This window comes from Nannospalax galili, unplaced genomic scaffold (genome assembly GCF_000622305.1).
Source record: "Nannospalax galili isolate Female #2095 unplaced genomic scaffold, S.galili_v1.0 scaffold188, whole genome shotgun sequence".
In the NCBI taxonomy this organism is placed as follows: Eukaryota; Metazoa; Chordata; class Mammalia; order Rodentia; family Spalacidae; genus Nannospalax; species Nannospalax galili.
Window position 1 is genome coordinate 7,378,072 of NW_008360325.1, and position 23,163 is coordinate 7,401,234.

Sequence of the window (23,163 nt, forward strand, 5' to 3'; positions counted from 1 at the left end):
TTACAATTGGCCCAGATAAACCAATTTATTTTTACTCTTAAGGTCGTATGAGGGATCTGTTCCTCAGGGGTCTCATGGGCTTGGGAGGAGCCCCTGGCTCCTTTTTTTTTTTTTACCAGTTCCATCTATGTGAAGATAAGTCAAAGGTCCTGCTCGACCATAGCTGGCTTCGCTTGGAAGCATGGAGGAAATGATTCCTCTGTGTTGACCCTCCTCTTTGTAGACTGGACACTGTGGTTCAAGTCCATCTGGTGGGGTCACCACAGCCTCCTTGATCAAGAGGACAGGTGACTCACCAGCTACATTATGAGAGATGCTCATAGTCCCCTGGAACTTAGTCGACCTAGGAGGGCAAGGAGCAAAATCTGTCCTTTATGGCCCTTTGACCAAATTAGTATAGGCTTCAAAGTATGGCTGATTTAAATTTTTAAGTGTCACTATATGCCAGGCATCGTTCTGGATACTTGGGACGTAAAAGAGGGGAAAAAATCCCAGGGCTGGAGAGACAGCTCAACAGTAAGAGGCTTGCTGCTCTTGTAAAGGCTCAGTTCCCAGCACCCACATAGCAGCTAACAACTGCCTGTGAGTCCAGTGACAAGGACTCTGTCATCCTCTTCTGGCCTCCAAGGGCATCAGACATACACAAGGCACACATACATACATGCAGGTAAACACATATGTAAGATAAAAATATTTTCTAAAAATCTCAAACTTGCATTTTCTTAAACTGATAAAAGGGATGTATAAAACACCTGAAACGAACATCAGTGTACCTGCCAAAATATCAGAAACCTTCCCTCTGATGAGAAGAGAACAGCAAGGATGACCACTTGGCCACTCTCTAGTCTGGCAGCAGAACAGCATGCACGCTTTCAGCCAGCGCAAGGTGGGGAATGAAGCAAAAGACAGAAGGGGCAAAGTGGAGAGACTGTGTCAAGTCCTGTGCAAGCAGACTGGTCATGAGGGTGCATACCTGCAATCCCAGCTCTTGGGAAGCTGGGGCAGGAGAAGAACAAGCTCGAGACCAGCCGAGGTTATCTGGGGACCCTGGAGAGCACTGAGGGGAGGGAGGGGATGGAGAAGATGGGGGGTAGGGGGAGGAAGAACAAAGAAGGAATTCCTACAGACTCTACAAAGCCACTAAAACAAATAGGAGCACATGGCACGGTACAATGTACAAGGTAGAACACATAAAAATCTATCCTATCCCTGTATACTAGCATATAATGAAAATTTAAAAGCCATATCATTTAGAATACAAAAGTATCAATTATCTAATGTGACTGTAATGAAAGAAAGATTTCTACAAAGACTAAAATACAACTGAGAGACTTCAAGAAAGAATTTAATGAAGGATGCTCCATGTCAGTGGTGCAAAGACTCAACGGTATAAAGGTGGCAGCAATCTGAGTCACTTCAACACCAATGTCCAGCAAACACAGGGCAGACTGCATGTGTGACACTGACACGGTGATTCTAAAAGTTAAACAAAAATGCAAGGAGTCAAGAAGAGCAAAGTCGAGTTTACAGAAAAACAGCACTGGGTAGTTAAAACCACCAGACTGCCAGACAGTCAATGAAAGACAGAGCTGCACAACGGACAGAACAACTGAAGAGAACCCACACCTGACCTATGATGAAGGAGGCACTGGAAGACACACATAAAGGAAAAGTCCTCTCAAGATAGGCTGCTGGGTCACCTGAGGACAAATGTTCAGAAAGAGCTTCTCCTTCTCAGACATGAACAAAAGTCAACTACACACCTGCAGGTGTGACTGGCAAAGTGCAGGTGAAAAGGGTAGGCCTCCAACAGGACACATGAACAGTGGTGTGCTAGTGTGGCAGACAGGATACATGAACAGTGGTGTGCTAGTGTGGCAGACAGGATACATGAACAGTGGATACATGAACAGTGGACACATGAACAGTGGTGTGCTAGTATGGCAGACAGGATACATGAGCAGTGGATACATGAACAGTGGACACATGAACAGTGGTGTGCTAGTGTAGCAGACAGGAATACCCTGCTGTTAAACACCAACAATTGAGGAGCTGGGTCACTCAACTGAGGATAGAAGTAGATCTGAACTTCACGAAGGCAGGATTTTTACCCATTTCATTCACCATATGACTCCATGCTCACATATATCACAAACAAAATCTCTGGTATCAGAGTTAAGCCAGGGATTCACTGATCAGACTGGAGGGATGATGACTGGCAAAAGAACGAAGGGCGATTCTGAGAAACCCTCCTCTGCCTCTCAGTGTAAGAGGCTGGTTGCAACACTGAACAGCAGGAAGAAGGGTAGGGACCCAGAAAAGAACAAGCAAAGCCTGAAATGTCTATCATTGGGATTACAACAGTAGCCCCCGAACCTGTCATGCACCCCTCAGGAGTCTGCCCTGGCACCAGAAACCAGAGCTGTAAACTCATGTTCAAAGCACAAGCCAATATCCTCATGACCAAAAAGGACAGTTATGCGTGCTCCAGCAACTCTTCCCAGACGCCACACAGCTCACTCCCACTTCCTTCCTTCAACTGCCTCAGTGTCCTCTCCTCGGCTGTCCTTGGTCACCAGGGGAAATGTCAGTTCTCCTCCCTATCCTCAGCCATCCTCACTCCCAACCGCATTCCCTGTATTCTTAGCTTCCGCAGGACTATTAATACAATGTGTTACAGAATTCAGTCATTTACTATCTATGGCTCCCAACTGGAGTACTAGCTTCCTGAGGACAGGGGTCAGGGTCCATCTGTGTTCCGGTCCCGATGCATCCACAGTGCCTACAGCAGCCTCTGGTATACAACAGAACCTCCACAAGCACTAGCTGAAAGACAACAAACTGTTTTCTTTCCTAAAAGCAACAATAATTAAACAGAGCTTACCCACAGCACAGGTGCCAAACCACCTTTTTGAAGAGAGCGCACCCTACAACAACGAGCACACGCTCACTGTCCACGGGCAGTTTGAGGACACCACACCTTTCTCCTCCCTGAAAACAGAATCTCTATGAAGGACAAAGAAGTCTTCCCTACCTGGCTTGTTTTTCTCAGGAAAGCATTTCTCCATCAAATCTGCAACATTTTCTCTGTATCTGTTAAAAATTAAAGAAGAATGTGTTGTTTGAAGCTGGATGTCACAGGCTGTGATCACCAAGTCACAGCACACATCCCATGAAGCAGCACTGTGTCGCCCTGAGTTACTTGCAGACATTCTTCTAAAGTAAACTGGGCAAACTCCAAAGAACTGTGCTGTTTCACACACCCTCCTTACTTCTACGTGACCATCACTTAAAACTAGAGTTCTGAGTCTGAGATGGTGACTGTGACGGTGACACTGGCATTCAGGAGGCTGGGGCAGAGAGGCAGAGAGGCAATGCCAGTTTTCAAAAAAAATAATAAAAACCCTAGAAAACAAGACAACTCTATAGTTCCTGCCAAGAAATTCTGACAAAAAACTTTTGCCCTATGACCTTGCCCAAAATAATGTAAGTTGTCCTTTACCTAATTTTGGAATCTCTAACATAATTAGGATCTTTCAAGTTATCCTCCCAAGGAAGATGGCCACTAAGCCACTGGATCATGCAATAGCCAAGTATTTCCAGATCACCACGTCTTGATGGGGCTACAAATAAAAGAAGATTAAGTAGAATAAACAGCTTCTATATAATGTCAAGTACATATAAAGCTACAAGATACAGCAGTCCACACATCTCTTTTGCATCACAAAAATTTGACTGTGTAATAAAAATATTGAACATTAGGCTGTATAAAAGAAATCTTACCTTCAACTAGTAACTGACTTTAAAACCCAAATTGGTAAACCTTACGATTTCAAATTAATATTAGTGTAAGAAACAAACTATAAAATCACCTCACATTTAATATTGTCTTCAGAAAACTTGGAGACATTAACAATGTTGCATATATACTGTAAGATTTGGGTGTTGGGCTGGAGAGAGAGCTCAGCGGTTAAGAACACTGACTGTTCTTGCAGAAGACCTGGGTTCGAATCCCAGCACCCACATGGCAACTAACAACTCTCAGTAACTCCAGTTCCAGGGGATCCGACAGCCTCTTCTGTCCTCCACTGGCATTGCATGACATGGGTGCACTTACCTACATGCAGGCAATACACCCATACACATAAAATAAAAATAATGGATATTAAAAAAAAAAAAAAAAAGACTGGGTGCTGTCCCAGCAGTCAGGAAGCAGAAGCAGGCAGATCTCTGTAGTTCTAGGCCAGCTGGGGGTACAGAGAGACCCTCTCTCAAAACACCAAACTGGAAAAAAAAAGTTCCCCAACTTCCCTGTGACTAAGCACATGTGTGAATGTTCCGGCACAGAGAAAATGACTAAGTTATAGGTGACAAAATAAAAGCTACCTGTTATAAAGCTACAGCTACATAAAAAACTGGGGGGGGGGGCAGCAAGGCAACATTTAAATTAAGCTATGGAAGTCCAAAAGGAAGTCCTCGCTGCAGCTGAATGGACTGCCTCACCCCTACACCAGGGCAGTTAGCCATGAAGGGTGGGGCGTACACAGGGCACCTTCTCAAGTACAGGGGTTAGAAGTGAACCTCTGCTCTCCTTCTCTGCCCCACTTTCCCTCTTCAATTCTTAATTTAGCATACTCAAATCTATAGAAGTCAGCTAGAAACATGAGCAGTACCACGGACATACCCACGCCATTATGCGCATCAATGCTGGTGAACTCAATAGTGCCATCGTGACATCTTTTGGGATCTTCTTTGTATTCTTTATGAACTCCCTCTGGGCAGTACCGATAAGCAAGGCCATAGTCTACCAAGTACACCTATAAATTCCCAAGTACCAAATTAAAGACAAAAAAAAAAAATCAATGCAGGTTTATTAATTGAAAGTAGAGAAATCAAAAACTGCCAGTGGAGGTGAATTCACCTATGAGGGCAACCAGCAGCTCTCCAAACAAGTTAAATCCAAAATGCACACAATAGCAAATACTCAATTCTGATTATTTTGTTTTAGGCAGTGCTAAGAACTGAACCTAAAATTCCCCATAGGATAAACAAGAGCCATGTTGGGTGTGGTGGTGGAGACAGAGGCAGGTGGATCTGAGATCAAGGCCAGCATGGTCCACATAGTGAGTTCCAGGTCAGTTACGGCTACAAGGAGACCCTGTCTCAAACAAATAAACAAACAACAAAACTTATTTATTCTCCCTGAGTCTAACTAACTCAGGGTCTCACTCTACTACTGAGCTGTAACCAACCCTCCCACCCAACTTTTTTTTTTTTTTTTTTTTTTTTTTTTTTTTTAAGATAAGATCTCACCACGTTGCTCTGGCTGGCCTGGAACTCAAACAGATCTACCTCCTTCTGGTTCCCAAGTGCTGGAATTAAAGGTGTGTACTCTCACACCGAGTCTTTTGACTTTTACTAAGTATATTACATGACAATGAAGCTGTAGTCCTTACAATATTATTTAACTTCATACATGTCCCTACGTGTGCTCATGTTGTGATTAACCTTGTCTCCTATGCAAGGCTTGCAGATTTGACACTTTTCTTACAGCATCTAGAACAGACTGCACTTGAACTAGCGGTACACTTTCCACAGAGAAGCAAGACAGGCACTGTGGCGCGCACAGCGGTCTCCTACTCCTTCCTTCTTGGCTTGTGAAACAGGCGCCTGTTTACTTCATAAAAACAAGGGTCATCCCAATGGTCAGAACTCCTGGATGAGGCTGTCACCTGCATTTTCAGTCCTGCGTATTAGTCACGTCTTCAACACTAACCCTACTTAGGAAATAATGGCTGCAGGAATACCTGTGAGCATGTGCCTGATGTTCTAATTATCATACATTAATGTTGGGCTTCTATGTAACAACCAAAAATTACTTCTCTAGCACAAGTGAAATGTGTGGCATGATTTGAACATAAGGTATGTAACCCATAAGGATGGATTCATACTTGAAGAGTAGTCCCATGGAAAGAACATGCCCAAAAGGCAACAGAGCTGCATACTGCTGCAAGAAAACAGAAGCCACATGCTTTCAGTCAAGTGCAAGCCAGTATGAGCTGGATTTCTATAGCATTATACACAGTCTGACCGCATCAATTAATGGGGCCTCACTAATCAGGTTAGTGGTGTTCCCACTACGATGGCTGGGAAGCACTGAGCTGAGCTGAAGCCCGGCCCACTGAGCTCACCAGCAGCCTACTACACAGCGGCTTTCTTCTGCTGCACAAAGAGACCCTTCCAGCCACCACGGCTGACATAGGGTAGTAAACGCACTACGACAAAAAAAGGAGGCGACCAAAAGGAAAAGAAAGATCTAAGCAGGAGGTGGCTAAGAAAGAAAGGAGCAGCAAGTACACCAAATGCTGACAAGTCACTGCACAAAGTCAAGCACCCCACACACTGACCATGTTTAAACCTTCCTTCTTATATAAGAGTAAGTAGGAAGTAAGAATCAACATTAAGTCCAGTGGCTCACCTGTGCCTGTCAACTAAAGCTTACTTTCACAAGAATCACGGAAATGGCTATTAAGAAACTTGTATGGTCGTTCCATTCCAACTAAACTAACCCAAGGTATCTAACACTGACTTTTCTCCTTAAACAGTAAAAATGACAAAGGCAATGTAAGAAACTGGAAAAAAAAAAAACCTCATCTGAATTCTCATCACTAAGGATATACAAATTTAGACAGTTCAGATATTTCTGTAAACCAATTGATTTGAATAATCAACACGTTAAAGACCAAATTTTCCAAGTAACAGAACACTTAGATTTGATGGATTTCTTGAACAAAGGAAATTTTAAAAGTGACAAAGCAGACAGGCAAACCTAATTCACTGGTGTACTATATAATTTTAAGCTTCCACCCCCAAACAGCTATTTGAAATTCATTTTGTAACACAAGCACTTCTTCTGAATATTATTTAAGGCAAAGTAGCCAACTTGATAAAAGTGCCAGCAAATTACAACACAAATGTAGAATGGTAACTACACAAAAATGTCAGTAAGAGATACTATTTTACCATATCTACTTCAAAAAGTCAAACTTCCACATGGGTTCAAGAGTTCAAAATAACCCTATCTGTTCAAACACGTTTTAAAGGGCAGAAACGAAAGCTGTGGCGACCTGGTCGGGGTTCTTGCAGCTCAGGAGCAGGTTGGAAGCCTTGATGTCCCCGTGCACATACTCATGCTCATGGATGTATTCCAGGATGTCCAGCTGTGAACACAGCACAAACAAGTGAATGCAGTACCTGACACAACCAGCAGAGGACTAGATTCAGCAAAACCAGCCTTGGCTGAATTAAGAACATTTTTTAAAAGTAAGAACAGCATAGCTCACATACAATTCTTAAGCTGAGCTGCAAGACAGTTTTCCGAGAAAACCTTTTGGCATTTGCTTCATATATTTTCTGAAGGTCACTCCCAAAGCGATCCATTATCATAAACCTGTAACTAAAGACAAACGAGAAAAACCAGTGAGGGAAACAGCACTAGGGAAAACATACTTGCAATGAGTATGCTCTCTTCAGATTAATTACTTCAAGTTAATGTTTAGCAAGACAGGACTCTAAAAGGGGGAAAAGAAGAACTAAGTACACACACTGTATGCATTTCTCCCCACCAGAGATCTGGAGAAGGCAGAGTTCTGTGTGTCTGTCCTGCCTCTGACCTCCAGGCCCCTTCCTGAGCTCAGCCTATCACAGTGAGCATGCTGGCACTCCACAAAGCTTGGTACCTCCCTTCTGATAACTATGCTGCTCTATGTCTAAGGTGTATCTCAGCATCATGAACATTCCATTAAAACACAGACTGGGGGGCTGGAGAGGTGGCTCAGAGGTTAAGAGCACTGACTGCTCTTGCAGAGGACCCGGGTTCGATTCCCAGCACCCACATGGCAGCTACAAACCTTGACTCCAGTTCCAGGGGAATCTGAAGTCCTCTTCTGACCTCCACGGCACTGCACAACACAGGTGCACTCACATACATGCAGGCAATATACTCATACACATAAAATAAAAATAATAAATATTTAAAAAATTACAGACTGTCAAGAGATGCCTTAATAGCTGCATTTAATACAGTTATTCAGTTAAGTTGTTCAAATTAACACTCAAGGGCGAAGGTTTGGAAAAGCAGCGTCTGAGAGAGGTGAAGACTTCTGACTTTGCCATTGAGCAGCCACAGCTAGTGGCTGCTACTTCACGGGGCCATGATTTCTAGAGAGGCAAACTAGGAAGTGGGGTCTCCTCTTCCCTAGGTTCTCCAGTTCTCGAATCTGGAGACAGTGCACTGATGCAGGGACACTGCTCAGCTTTCCCTCTGAGGACCACTTTTATCTTCAACAGTATTTCAAATGCCAGCTTTTCTAGTTAAATCTTCAAAACGGAAAAAAAGCCAAGACAAATATAAGATCATATTCCAGGAGGAATGAGGCCCTGAGGCACAGTGTCAGTACCCGTGCATGCTGAACGCCTGCTCTGCGCACTGCAGACGCTGCCAATGCCCTTCCCCTCACAGCACTTCCTCTCTTACAGAGAAGGCTGTAATTTGGGTAGGACTATGCTTGTAACCATCATACTACACACACAGATAAACATCAGCAAAACCCCAAAATCCCACTTAGAGTGCAGGCTTTTATGACAACTGTACAACAGGGTGACTTACAAGCGAAGAAAAGTCAGCTAATACTAAGACGGCATAATAAATACAAAAATTAGGATCCTATCCATGGCTGAATTGGAAGAGAGTTAAGAGATTCTATCTATACATCTTTTAATGAATAAAATAATATTAATGTCTAGAGGTAAAGTTATTATGTCTCAAGCATACAATCTGTTGGAAACAAAAGTTATTCATTCCTTAAGATTTCCTGTTCCTCTGACCTCTAAAATAATGAAGAGGCAGTCATTTGACTTCCTGATTCCCTTGGTAGAGCAGGTTTTGAAAAGTTGAGAGATGAGACCAGGACACACATACATGTTTGCTTTTACAAAAGTTATGCATCTAATTATTATAATAATATATGAGTAACAAAAATATAACCTCTGCTGACAGTTTGAAAGAGGGTTAAGCACCAACTGCTTAATTCAACATAGGGTGTATTAATAAATCACATTAAGCAGTTCCTTGTCTTCATGCACAGATCACCCCGCCAGTAACTCTAAACAATCCCTTAATCTCACCATTTTAAAATTACAAACAACTGAAGCATGATTCTATAAACTGAATACAAACTATTATCACATCCTCCTAGAAAGAGGCATATGGCTGAGTAGCAAAAAGAAAGCTGTATTTGAGTAACTCCTGTACAGCAGGGCCTTTGATGCATGCTCTTCTAAGGACCCGGCAAAAATGCTTCAAGTAACAGGAAAACATGAATCAGTATAAATGATTTCAAAACTGTAACAGCAAATATTTCTTAAATCCTAGTACTGTTCTAAGCTACCTACCTACCTACCTACCCACCCACCTACCCACCCTCCCCAAATGGGTGACAGGGAAAGGTAAGGATTTCTGGCAGGGGAGGAGGCTGGAGTAATAATCTTATTTTCTAGACACTGTTTATTCTTAAGAGCTTCAGCTTAAGTATCAATACTTCATACGTGACTAGTCTGAGTCACGTGCTCCTTTGAAGGAAAGAAGTCTAACCACCTTAGTTTACAGAAGGAATGGGCTGAGAGGTAAGGCCGGCACTGGCAAGCAGTGCACCCAGACGCAGGGGGGACCCTGCAGCTGTAGTCACTGTACTCTGGAACCCTCAGGTTCCTTCTAGTAGTGCCCTTGGAAGACAGCCAGCCTTCTGCCCACTGCCTCTCTCAGGCTCTGGTCATCTCACAGCAAATCTGTTCCAGCAAAACTGTAACAAAATGGTACACATGGTTTCAAGGAGTCACACTCTCCAAAAGGTATGTGGACCTCAAGTAAATAACGCTGCGCACCTTCACAGTGGCTGCCCCGGTCTCAGGTCTTCCCCATCAGAGCACCAGTTTGGTTTGGGCACTGCAGGGCAAGGGTGCACTTATACACATGCAGGCAACACAGTCATCACATATAATAAAAATAAATAAATAAATAAATGAGAATTAAATCTGACCAAGAAACCATTAGAGAAGTCTACAGAAGTCTACGGGACTCCAAGAAAGGGCCCTGCTAGGAAAGGAAAACTTACAGGATGCTGATTCTTCTGTTACTGAACACCATGTCTGCACAGTGAGGTATCAAAGTGGAGCAGTAACTGATAATACGCAAAGGAGAACTACCAGAGAGATAAACCACGATGAGGGCAAAGGTGCCAGGCAAGTCAGGAGCAGTAATGCACCCATGAAAGCCAGCACTCAGGAGGGTTATGACAGAGGACCGAGTTCAAGGCCAGCCTGGGCTACACAGCGAGTTGAGGCCAGGCTAGATAGCCTAGGCAAGGAACCTGGGCCCCTGAAACTGCTTAAGATAGTCATGGCAAAGCTTTCCTTCACCTGCTGTAGCCTCTAACCGCAGTCCAAGCCTGGGGCTCACACCTTTCCTACCACTAAGTTTAATACGTTCATTCAGATATTTCAGACACAGATTTTTGCATAAAAATATCAGGGGTTTTCTCCAACTCCAACTCCTAAGACCTCTAAGAGGCAGAGATCATACAAGCTAGCACCTATTTTTCCTCTCACGTTTCGGGAATGTGGTCTCTAAATGTGTGTTCCTCTACCTAGACAAGTCCTTGATTCTCACTTCCATAGGCAGGCAGATTAGGCATTTAACATGAAATATCAAAGGAATCCTAAGGACTCTTGTGCATTGGGGGGGGGGAGGGGGGATGCGACACAACACTTCTATTTGTCAGCAGGATTCCAGTCAGTTGACACTGTTCCACAGAAGGACTCGGACAGCCCTCCTCGCTCCCCTTCCCCCCGTCCCTTCTAACAGCAGACCTGTAGGTATTGTGGGTACTCAGCAAGTAATTCTTGACTACACCAACTGGACAGGAAATGTCCAAAATACAGATTTACCTTTTTCCATTTTTTTCATGTAGACCAGATCCCCAATACTTAGGAACACCAAGGTACTTCAATTTATGGGCACGAATCCATTTCTGAACTGTAAGTTAAAACAGAGGTTTGTGATATCAACTGCTGGATACAAGCAGCAATTTCAAAAGAAGTTATTAACAGCAGAATGTACTTATATATGCAACAAAAATACCTTTATTCATAAAACAGGAAGACCATAGTATAACCCGCAGCCAGTACAATAAAAAATTTTAATCAACCGACAAAAACTGATATCCTGCCTTTAACCATCTTTGAAATCTGAAATTTGTGAAAAGCACCAGGTGCAGTTGATCTAGTTATGTAAATGCTCGCTTCCTTCCACAAGACAACTCACTTCTTACTCACTTCTTACCCCATATTTATACATGTGGGGCTTTGCTCTTCGATTGTGTATGGGGGTCTTTTTGAGACAGGGTCTCCCTGTAGTCTCAGCTGGCCTGGAACTATGTAAACCAGGCTGGCCTTGAACTCACAGAGATCCACCTGCCTCTGCCTCTAAGTGCTGGAACTAAAGGCCTGTGCCACCACATCTGGCTTGCCCTTCAATTTTTATGTCTTCTTCGCCTTGCAAATCAAGATCTAGAAGCAGAAGAAGCACTGCTCCCATCCTACAAGAAGTTTTAGATCCTCAAATTGGGGGAAGCCAGGCGGGACAGAGCAGCCAGCCAGGGTCTGCTCTCCCCCAGCCTGCAGGCTCTATCTGCCAAGGTGCTTGCCCCAGCTGAGTGCTCCAGGATTTAGCTAAACCTTGAATCAAACTCATGGGTCAGGCTACTTCACAGCACTTCCAGGTCACCTGTCACTGCAGATCCTTATTTTATGTCAACGAGTCCATAAAGAAACCAGAACTGCTACATGAACAGCATTTAAATGGGATTTACTTACAAAGCAAAACATAACAGAAGCACATGACACGATGTTCTAACCTTGGCTTATACAAAACAAAGTGTTCATTTTCAAATTATAAACATGTTTAGTGTACTCTTACTTTGCTCTGGTTTAGCAGCTCGCTGGTAGAACTTTAATTCAGTAAAAAGAGGTCCATTGTCACTGGGTTCCTTAAAGTGTAAGAATCAATTAAAATTAGTTATTTTCAGTGAACCTTCAAAACAGAATAAATTCAATTTTTCTTTCAAAACAATGTAATTTTGATGCTTAAGTTTATAAACTATTAAGATTAAATTCAAATCCATGGACATATTCTAGATGTTCTCACAATAATCTCTCTTCTTTTAAGCTCAATTTTCATACGTGATAAATTATACAAAATCAGATCTATAGTTCAGCCTTTGCAGAAAGAAGTTTAGGGAAACGTTTAAACTAATTTTCATCTTTATTAAGCTTTCCTTTAAGCAAAGGCCAGCAACCATGTTAAGTGTATCACCAAGGGGCTACAAGATATTTCTGAGATTTAATAAAACTTCAATACCTGCTTAAACTAATTAAAGACAGAAGCCCGTTCCTTCCTGCTGCTTATCAGGGCTCCACTGGTTATCAGAACTGACAGAAATGCATTCTGGAATTCCACAGCAAGAAGGCACAACTATAACCTTTTCTTCCTGATTCCTCTGTTTTTCAGACCAAAGAATCCTACAACTTTTTTTAAGTCAAAAAGAAATGAGCTAAATAACAATTTGCCCATCTTTACTGGACAAGATTCATTTCCTGTTTCAAGGGATATTAACAATTTTCATCATCTGCAAAGAAGCACACACAAACAGGTTCTGCACACAAGAAGAGATGACAATGCACAGAGTTTAGCTCGTTTACTATATGAGGGAGAAACAGCTTACAGTCTCGTGGACTTTTTAAAAGATGAGTGTTGTCTGACTGAAACGGGGTAGTGTGTATTACCGTTGGATATTTTATATTAGTTTAAAGGGTGACAACTTCAAATATGGAAGCAAACAATTCTAAACTAATATAAGTAAATTATTTTGGTTAGAAAACCTGCATGGCTGGAGTTCAAGGCTCAACAGCTCATTCGAAGAGCTGGCAAATGAGACTCATTACCTTAACAGAGATAACATGAAAATGAACTTTTTGGCCATTGGAGATGCCTCTTCCAAATACTTCAAATACATTCACTTTTCCCTCATTTGAAGACACCCTCAGTTACTGCAGAAGTTAATTTCAATCTTGAAGTATCAAGAAAAACCTTCATTGCATATATCCTATTATCTCCAAAGTACGGAAATTCTAACAATGGGTATCTGCAGTTACAGTGCTTGCTTACAGAAAGACTGCTCACCTGCAGTCAAACAGTACCTAGTTATGAATGAACAGGTAATCAGAAAGGGGATCATAATCTAAACACAGTTTGCCTTAGGGGTTACAATGATCCTCGGAAGTGTACACAAGGGGTCAGCATGCCATCAAGCCCTTACACAGGAACAGGGAGGTGTACTGAAGTATTAATGGCAAGCCTCTGATCTGTGTGCTCAGCAACAGCCTCACCCACACCAGTGACTCCTTTCCTAGCAGCATCAGGGTCAGATACATGGGGGGGCTCTTTCAAGCCAGTGACCAAGCAAGAGGCACAGAAGCAATATAAGAAAATTAGAAAGGCTGGGTGTGGTGGCATACACCTTTGATCCCAGCACTTGGGAAGCGGAGGCAGGTGGATCTCTGTGTGATCCAGGCCAGCCAGTTACATAGTGAGACTGTCTTATAAAAAATTAAATTTTTTTTTTAAAAAAAGTGAAATTAAAGTAAGAAAAGGAATTTAGGTTAACTTTCAAAATGGCTCATTAATAAAACTCAGGTGGGAGGCAAAGGCAGGTGGATCTCTGTGAATTCGAGACCAGCCTCGTCAGCCTCGTCTACATAGCAAGTTCCAGGCCTGCCAGAGCTACATAGTGAGACCCTGTGAAGGGAGGGGAGGGAGGGAAGAGAGGGAGAGAAAGAAGGAAAGGAAAGAGAAATGAATAAAAAGGAATTTTGGTTAACTTTCAAAATGGCTCATTAATAAAACTCTGGCTTAAAGGAAGCTTTCCTAAGACCAGTCTTGGCTTATTACCAACAGTATAAAATTTTGATTTATTCAGTTTCAACCTTTGTCATATCAACTTTAATTTTCAAGTTTCCTTCAGGCAATAATTTATTAAACTTATACTGATGCGAACCACCCACAGAAGACAGGCCGTCATGATGAAAGCCGTGCTGCAGTGAAGGCTTCTAAGCTCGTGTCATGGGTTTTCTAGTCCAGCAAGCTTCCATTCTAGCAAAGTAAAGGAACGGCTTCCCTGGCACTGCACTCGGCCACAGCTAGCAACCTCTGCTCAAGAAATACCTTAACTCACAGCAAAAATCGTATTAACATATTTCAAGTCTCAAATACTCTGCCAACTCTATAATAGCCAAGATTCAGAAAAGAAATTGGGACTGACATTTTAGCTAGAATATCACTAAACGTTTCCTTACGACTTCTAAGTGTCAAAATGAAGATGACAACAGAAAAAAATTAAAATGTGATATATTTCAATGGCACCATCCAAAAGCAACTGGCTGCCATTTAAAAATGAAGATGTACAAAGTTTCTCATTCTTACCAAGAAAAATTAAGATATCTGAATTAAAAATTCTGATCGCTTCTCATAATGTCAATGAAAATGAAACATCAGCCACAAACTTCCTTCCAGGTAACTGTGAAACACAGATTCCCACCAGTTAACACGAAAGGACCACCAGACCACAGACTACCAGGTTCATGACCCCAAAGTCTCGGTTCAGACTTCCAGTTCTGCTCCTGCAAAGGGTGAGCGCTACTCAAAGAGCTAAGTTCTTTCTAACTCTTGAGGCTGTCAGTAAAAAAACAGAAAAGAAAACAAATCGGATTTTTCTGCTGGCATTATCCAACCTACTACTCCTCTCTGTCACTCCAACTGCCTGAAAACAAAATACACAGCAGCATAAGCATGCTGTCCCTGGTGACACAGTGGCACTATCCCACAGCTTCCTGTGAAGGCCAAGGACGAAGGACCCACACAGAAACAGAAGCAACACTGGATAAGAGGGAGAGTATTTGGTGAGGTGTCTAAACACCTCTCTTGAATACCTGTCTTCACTTCACTGCAATGCCCGATGCAGGAGTTCAAAAGCAAAGCAGGTACATCAGCACTAACTGATTTTTTATAAGTCTTCCACGTTAAGGTGAACAGGGTACATACAACCTCCCACTGAAGGAGAGGATCTCAGAACAAGGCTAAAACTATGCAGACATGGTCCAATGAAGCAGCTAAGATGCCCTGTGTCCCTGGTTCTCCATCTGGATACAAAGGATCACCTGATTGACTTTATTAAAAACACCAGTGACCAGGCCCTACGCCCAGAGACTGATTACAAATTGACAACTACTGCCTGGCATGTGATTACATTAAGTCTAACCTCACAACTGACCTGTATTTCTTAAATAACCTGTTGATTTTTGCTTTGAAAATAAACCACATGGAAGTATTTTTAAATTTTTAAAACATAGAAGTCTTCTTCACAGAACATTTTATAAAGCAACCTTCACAGGTACAGTGAGCTTAAGATCCTGCTTCCCTGTCAGATATGACATTGGTCCAATCAGTAGTACATGTTCTTTGAGAGCATGATTCTTGGGCTAGAGATGCAGCCTGGGAGGAGAACAGTCCAGTTCCTACTCACTCGCCCCCACCCCAGGAGACTTTGGGTTCAATCTCTAGCACCACTACCACCAAAAAAATAAAAAGTCTTTAATAAGCCTAATGTTTAAATGGCATATGTTTTGATTTTAACACAGAAAAGATGTGATATTCATTTTCCATGCTAGTATTTGATAGCCTATTTCAACTTTGAATATTATAAAGCTATAAGAAGTTAAATTATGATCTGGCACCAAGAAATTAAAGATAAATGACTAGAAAGAACAGCAAAAAGACGGTGGAAAATTATAGTTTAAGAAACATTTAGAGCCAGACATGGTGGGGCACGCCTTTAATCCCAGCACTCAGGAGGCAAAAGCAGGCGGATCTCTGTGAGTTCCAGGTCAGCTGGGGCTACAGGGAAACCCTGTCCCAAAAAGGCCAAAAAAAAGAAAGAAACATTTAGAAGGATAAATAAAATAAGCATTTCAAGGACTGCGTAAGAAAAAGTTTAAAACAAGGTCATTATCAGACAACTGAAAAGTCTAGTTAGAGGAGGTCCCTTTCTAACAGCATGAAAAGAATATGAGAAGCGAAGCTGTGAAGTTGGTGTTCACACAGCAAATGGTCCAAGAATTCAAGGACTCAAACACTCGGCTATCAGGGCGAAGCAGCAGCTAGCTGCTACAGACCCCTTTAAAAAGGAGTCAGTGTGGGGATGCAGAGATGGATCTGCGGATAAGAACACTGATCTTGCAGAAGGTCCAGGCTTGAATCGCAGCACCCACATGGCAGCTAACTGTCCGTGACTCCAGTTCCAGGGGATTTGACAGCCTCTTCTGACCTCCACAGGCACTGCATGACACGGGTGCACTTACCTACATGCAGGCAATACACGCATACACATAAAATAAAAATAATAAATTAACAAAAAAATAAAGAGTCAGTGGCACGGCCTCAGTCAGGTTATTCTCCCAGGATCACAAGCTGCAATACTGAAAAAAGCTATGGAACAGAAATACAAAAGAGCCCAACCGATCACCGCCGCTGTCTTCACTACAGAAAGAAAAAGGATAACAGAAGTAAAAGTCGGGGATGAAGAATACTAGACAGAGTCTTAAACAAGTATCTTAAAAAGTTTGCTCCATTTAAGTACCCTATCCATTTTTCTCTTAGCTATATACAAGTTAAAAAGGCAGTAAAGGCGAAGTCCGTTAAGTGACAACGTAAGCACTTCTAATCACTTATGACAATGATCCTAATTCTAATATAAAACATCACCTATGTAAAGTCAGGCTGTACAGAGAAAAGTCATGGTTACACACCAACTCCATTTGAAGACAGGCACTAGACTCTCCTTCCAAGACATGGAAACAAGTATGTAAAGCAAGCAGCTGCAGCACAGCCCCAGGTCACTGTGAGAGGCGTCCCTGAGGCCTGCTTCCTTCTCATAAGATGTGCAGAAGAAACTAATCCCACCCCACAGATGTAGTATTTTAACTTGTAAAGAAGACAGAGAAAACATTCTGCAATTCCATGCAAATGACTAACTTAAAGGTAAGAACTTTAGTTCCTCTGACTCAGCACAAGCTTCACAGTCCAAAAGGAATGCTATTCCAAAATGAACATGAGCCTTCCAGACCCAAAGGACAAAATACAAGGAATGTGTCATGAGATGCAGGTGCTGGCCTGGACTCAGAGCAAGCACTTTCCACCAGAACACAAGGAATGGGGTCAGATAAGGCTTCCAACCAAAAGCCACACTAACAGGGAAGGACCAGTGCTGCGTTCCACAGCAGGAGTCTACAACATTCACCGAGACCAGAAACGAAGTGAGCACCTCTTGGGACCAGGAGTCAGAAGACAGTGGGGCAGAGTGGAGCCCACGAGAGACCCAGTGCAGTCCATCAGCCTGACTCTGACGCCAGACCCAGCTAGACCAGAAAAGTCTGCATTTAGAAATACTGTAGGAAAGAAAAAAAAAAAAAAAAAAAGATCTATATGTCTTATTAATAAAGACATGAAAAAACTTCAAAAGGATATTAGCAAAAAGCCAAACAACCCAGTTATTAAAAATAAGACTGAAGAACCACTTATACACACAAAAAATACAGATGTGTGGCAATAAATACAATGAACAAGCCTCAAGATAATGTTTACCCAACAAAGCTAACTGCAGCCACAGGGGACAGCAGCACCCACCCTCCCACAGCTGGGCAACAGCAAACCAACAAATCGGGCGTGCAAGTACACAGAGTAAGCAGAGTGCTCAACGTTGGACACACACACACACACACACACACACACACACACACGGCGCATACACGAAGGACTGCACGCTCCACCTGGGTGAGCCTGTAAGACACACTAGCATGCGTGTCTGCGCTACAGCATCTACCAGGTAACTAACTCTACCACAGGAATACCTGAGCAGGGCAAAAACAACCTCCGAAAAGTCACTGTTCTCAACATGAGGCAAGCGGCGGTTTCCGTGACAAAGGACAGAGGGATCTCTGGGAGTGACAGGTTTCCATTCTATGAGAGCAAGAGTGAAGCCCGGGCCTGCTCCTGTCAGAAGCTTCAAGTTGCTCATTTATCAGCTATCTACTTCACTGTAAAAGTAACACTTAATAAATGTCTTTTAAAAACCAGTAAAACGATTCTAGTCTAAGACACTTGACGCCAAGGAATCAAATATACTTTTATTTGAAAAAAATACAACAAAATGAAAAAGAAAACCCGGAGGGCATCTAACTCCTGAGTTCTAGAACCTTTAGGAAAAGCAAAGGACAAGGGACTATGTGTTAACCTCCCCAGGTAACCCACTCTGCTGGCTCGTCTAGTTAAGAAAATAATATTTTTCATATGCATCCAAGCTGGGGAGAAGGGGGCTACAAATGTAAGCAAAAAGATGCAGGATGAGAAACAAAACATTGACGCAAGGGAAAGCGTCCCGTGGGTGCCGGCCTGTACTGGTACCACATCCTGTCGGTGTGCTCCTGTCCCTCGGCTGCTGCCCATCTCTGCCCATCACAAGCTAATTCCAGCACGAGTGCAGCAACAAAGTCTGCACAATTGCAGGGAAAAAATAATTTAACTAAGATGAACAGGGAAGGGGAAAAAAACTGAGAATAAACAAGGGGGTTGTCAAATGAAAGTCCAGGGAGAAATATAAAACAAAATATGATGAAATTACATGAACTTAGCATAGTTGCAAGATATAAACAGCAGGAGCATCATGCAGTGTAAACAGCAGACTATTCCCAGGCCATTCTGCAGACCTCTCTGCTTTTGTTCAAATAGCCTCAAATTATGCCACTCTAATTCAAGAGAGCACAGGGACTTTCCGAACTCAAGTTATTTAAAACTATAAAGCTACTTTTTTGTCTCATTAAATATTTACTGAACATTATTAACAAGGTAATACCTTATGGTTTAATTCTAGTTATCAAAAAGGGTATTTACAAAATAAATACTAAAATGTTGAGAAAAGAAATTAGCTAAATATTTTCTTACCACTTTTACAACACAGGGTGCATCGCTGCCAACCGATTTGGAAGAATTTGTATCAGCTGTTTAAGAAAGTGAAATATTTAACATCAGAACAAGTAGCATTATTATAAATACCATATTAGTATTTCGATCTATATATCCATAACCCTTTGACAGAATAAATTTCAATTCCCAAATATGTTTCAGAATATTATTACAATATATCTATTCTAAGACTTGTTCCGTGTCTTAACGTGCTGAAATTGGAGTGCATCTTACAATTTCTGGTTTCTTCAATTTGATCAGCTGTTATCTACAGGAAACCCCAAGTTATACAAAATTAAGTTTATTTCATTCAAAAGTACTCTGGTCTTTGATATGCTGATATACACTGTGAATCCCTGGGAGGCTGATAACTGATGTGGTTTCTTAAATTTAACAAGCTATGAAATCCTTTTAGGAGAGAACATCTGGAGGGTAAGAAAAGGAGTTGAAATTCAAACTCATCCAGATCAATACTAGGGCCTAGCCCTAGAACTTTTCACTGCACCCAGAATGACTGTGATGTGGCTGTGTTGGTACTCCGTGCAAATGCAGCAGCTGCCCCACAACACCTGAGTTAACAAGGTTTTCCATACTCATTAACAAATAACCTCCAGTAGGCCACCTCCTGGGAAACAAGGATTTAGTGATGGACAGGAAAACAATCCTGCTCTTCTAGCTACCATCCGAGAGGTACGGTGCAGACACCAAATAAAACGCAAAGTGGGCTTGATGGTGTTAAGAGTGACGGCGGGAAATTACGCAGCAAGCGGGCAGGCAGGGCTGCAAGGACATAAAAAGAAACTTCACTGAAGAGGCACTGCTGAAGCAGTGGGCGAACACGCACGCACAAGGATTCACAGGACAGCACTCCGTGAAGACTAGCACGAAGGCTCTGCTGTGGGAGAATGCCACACACGCGAAAAGCCTACATAGAGCAGATGGAGACCAAGGCCTCAAGTGAGAAGTGACTGGAGGCAGGTCAGAAAAGCAGCAGAGAGTAAGCACAGGGGACCCTCAGGAAGCCTTTGCAGGGAAGACTGGCATGATCCGACCCTGACTGGGCAGTTCTGGAAGAACGGTATAAAGGGCCAGGGCAGAAGAAAGCAGACAGCTGAAGTTCAGTCACTCCAAGGGAAAATGGCTGAAGCCAGCAAGCAAGGTGGTGCCAGGCAGACTGGCCAGAGACTCACAGGACAGCTAAGACGGTGTGCTGGTAAACTGGATGCAGGTCTAGGAGGAAAGCACAGACCTTTCCAGGGTTTACTCTAAACAGCTACAAAGAAGCTGCTACTGCTAATAGGGAAAACAGCAGCAGGAGAGACCGTGCTTTGGGCTATCCTGTCTGGGATACTTATTAAACATCCAAGTTCAGGTGCTGTTATGTTTGAATCTAAAATGACCCCCAGACTCATGTCTTGAACAATTAATCCCCATCCAGTGGCACTGTTTTCAGGAGGCTGCTGTTTTAGGGGACTGTGAACCTTTAGCAGGTAGGGCCTGACTGAGAGGAGTAGGTCACTGGGTGAGGGCCTGTGACAGTTACAGTCCTGCCCTGGCTCTGACCCATCTCTCCACTTCCTCACCTACTGCACCCTGAACAGCTGCCCTCAGCACACACTCGTAGGGGCATGGGCCAAGCCACTGGAGGCTAAACTTCTGAGGCTGTGAGGCAGAACGAACCCTTCCTCCCTCGGGCTGTCTCTACTAGGTGTTTGGTCACAGCAGCGCCACAGTACCTAAAGCAGATGTCAGCAGAAAGCTGGATAAGTCTCAGACTCATAAGAGCAGCTGAAGTTAAACACATTTCTAAGTCATTAACACAGAAGCAATGCTATCTACTGGGGTTTAGAATCTAGTTCAATGGCAATGCTCTGCACACGTGAGGTACTGGGTTCAGTCTCCAGCACATTTTTTTTTAAAGGGCTATTTATTTAAAGAGATCCCTCGGGAATGAACACAGAGAAAAGAAACCCTAGGACTGAGCCTGAAGGCACTCTCACCTTAGAAGATAGAGACAGAACAGGAGACAGAAAGAAACCAGGGAGCTAGTGGTTAGAAAAGTGCTGCTAAACTACTTCAGACACAGGAAAATGTGCCGCTCATAAAAATGGCTAAGTTGGACAGATGAAGAGGTCTGAGCTCCTTAAGAACAGCCCTAGGGAACATCACTTAGATATTGAATTAGTAATAAAGCAGGTTCAAAATTTCTAACGAAATATTAAAATGAAGATAACATTCCAGTAATACTGCACATTCAAATGAGAAGGGTGGCAGAAAGCAGCTCACTAAGTCACTTGACAACGTGCGGCACAGATCATGGCAGGCACAGAACAAGTCACCCCTTGCCCAGGACGCACAGCTATCCTGGAATTACAACAGGCAACTTCAAGTATGGAAAGTATGACCAAAGCCCACAAAGGAAGCACACACATACACTTCCTCCTCCAAACCCAGCTAAGGAAAACAGAAAGCAGTGCAGTATAGAATCAGAAGCGCAGAGGTATTTGCACTTCCTGTTCACAGGAACCTCGTGCGCAGCTGCTGCTGCTCTCCAGCAGGGCTCCTCAGTCACTGGTGGACAACAGCTCAATGGGGCAGCAAAGCAAATCCTCCTCCTCCAGACAGATCAGCCCAATTTACAGAGCAAAGTTCTACCTCACAGAGCGTTCATTAGACATTAGATATACCAGATGGCGGTACCTTTTAAGGATATAAACAAAACATTTAGCATACACAAAGAGGAAGTTCCAAATTCGCAAAAGACTACAAAAGCAAGTAACACTGACATTTTAAAAGCGGCATCACACACAAAGATCAAGAGGCACAGGGCAGCATAAAGGCTGAGGACAGATTCGAAGGACATGGAAGACTGACCTACTTAGAGACAAGTCCTATAACATGTCTTAGTTCAGATCTCCTGCAGTGACCACAGCTTCCCTCTAAACCAAAGGTCTACAGACACTTGGCTAATATTACTGACTTGATGATGTGTGTATGAAGTATCCTCCAAATGCTGAAGTGTTAGGGCCTTGGTCCCCAGCCTGTGGCACTGTTCTGGGAGGTTCTAGAAACTTTAGGAGGTAGGCCTAGCTGGAAGAAGATCAATCAATGGGTGGTGGAGGGGGTGGGGGGGCTTAGGGGCTATTGCCCAGTGCCTTCCTACTGATTCTTCTGCTTCCTGTCCATCAGGAGGTAAGAATCTCCGCTGCCACATGCTCCTGCCATCATGATGTCCTGCCCAAGCACTCAGGGCCATGAAAGCATGGACTGATCCCTCTGAGAGCATGAGCCAAAACAAAATCTTTCTTCCTCTCTCAGTTGTTTCTGTCAAGGATCTCATCGTATCAATGCAAACACCTAGTAAACAGTCACTTTTTCATGGTTTATGAAGATTTCACCTCATGGAGAATATAGCATAGTTCACTGGGACTGGGTCAGGCTCTAAACAAAACTAGAGAATCAGCATGTATTTCCCCAAATCAATGTGCAGGAGTCATATGTACAACATACAATCAAGTATTATCCTTAAGCTAGGTTTCATGAACACAGACACAGAGAATTGAGCCCACCAGTCATGAAAATGAAGTGGGACCCCTGAGTGAAAACAGCCACCCTTCTGTCACTGGGTCTCGAACTTCAGCGTGTGCCAGGACCAGAGGGCTTGTTCAAATAGCATTGCTGCCCCCCTCCCCCATGTGGCTTCTGAATAACAGGGCGGGATGGGGCCCAAGAACAGAAATTCTAACAAGCTTCCAGGTGATACTAACCTTCACTGTAATATTAGTATTCTGAGTCAGATGTTTGAAATAAAAAAGGTCTCATTGTAAACATAAAACTGTGTAAACTTTCATGCAGAAATCAAATAACTAGTTAACTAATTAAATCAGGATTAGAGATGGAGGCCAGGCTTGGTGGCTCCCATCGATGACTCAGCACTCAGAAGGTCAAGGAAGAAAACATCAAGTGTTCAAGGC

The 23,163-nt window shown here is 42.9% G+C and overlaps 1 protein-coding gene across 7 annotated transcripts in view; it reads right to left on the reverse strand.

Moving 5' to 3' along the window:
- Positions 1-23,163, reverse strand: part of Vrk1 (VRK serine/threonine kinase 1) — a 91,244-nt gene that overhangs the window by 25,591 nt on the left and 42,490 nt on the right. For all 7 annotated transcript variants that reach the window (XM_008825650.3, XM_017796234.2, XM_008825648.2 and 4 more), the window contains 8 exons: positions 19,169-19,224; positions 12,035-12,104; positions 11,005-11,092; positions 7,348-7,456; positions 7,128-7,220; positions 4,685-4,817; positions 3,503-3,623; positions 3,035-3,093 (listed from right to left, as the gene is read on the reverse strand). In XM_008825650.3, coding sequence (XP_008823872.1) covers positions 3,035-3,093; positions 3,503-3,623; positions 4,685-4,817; positions 7,128-7,220; positions 7,348-7,456; positions 11,005-11,092; positions 12,035-12,104; positions 19,169-19,224 — 729 coding nt within the window. The remainder of the gene's footprint in view (positions 1-3,034; positions 3,094-3,502; positions 3,624-4,684; positions 4,818-7,127; positions 7,221-7,347; positions 7,457-11,004; positions 11,093-12,034; positions 12,105-19,168; positions 19,225-23,163) is intronic.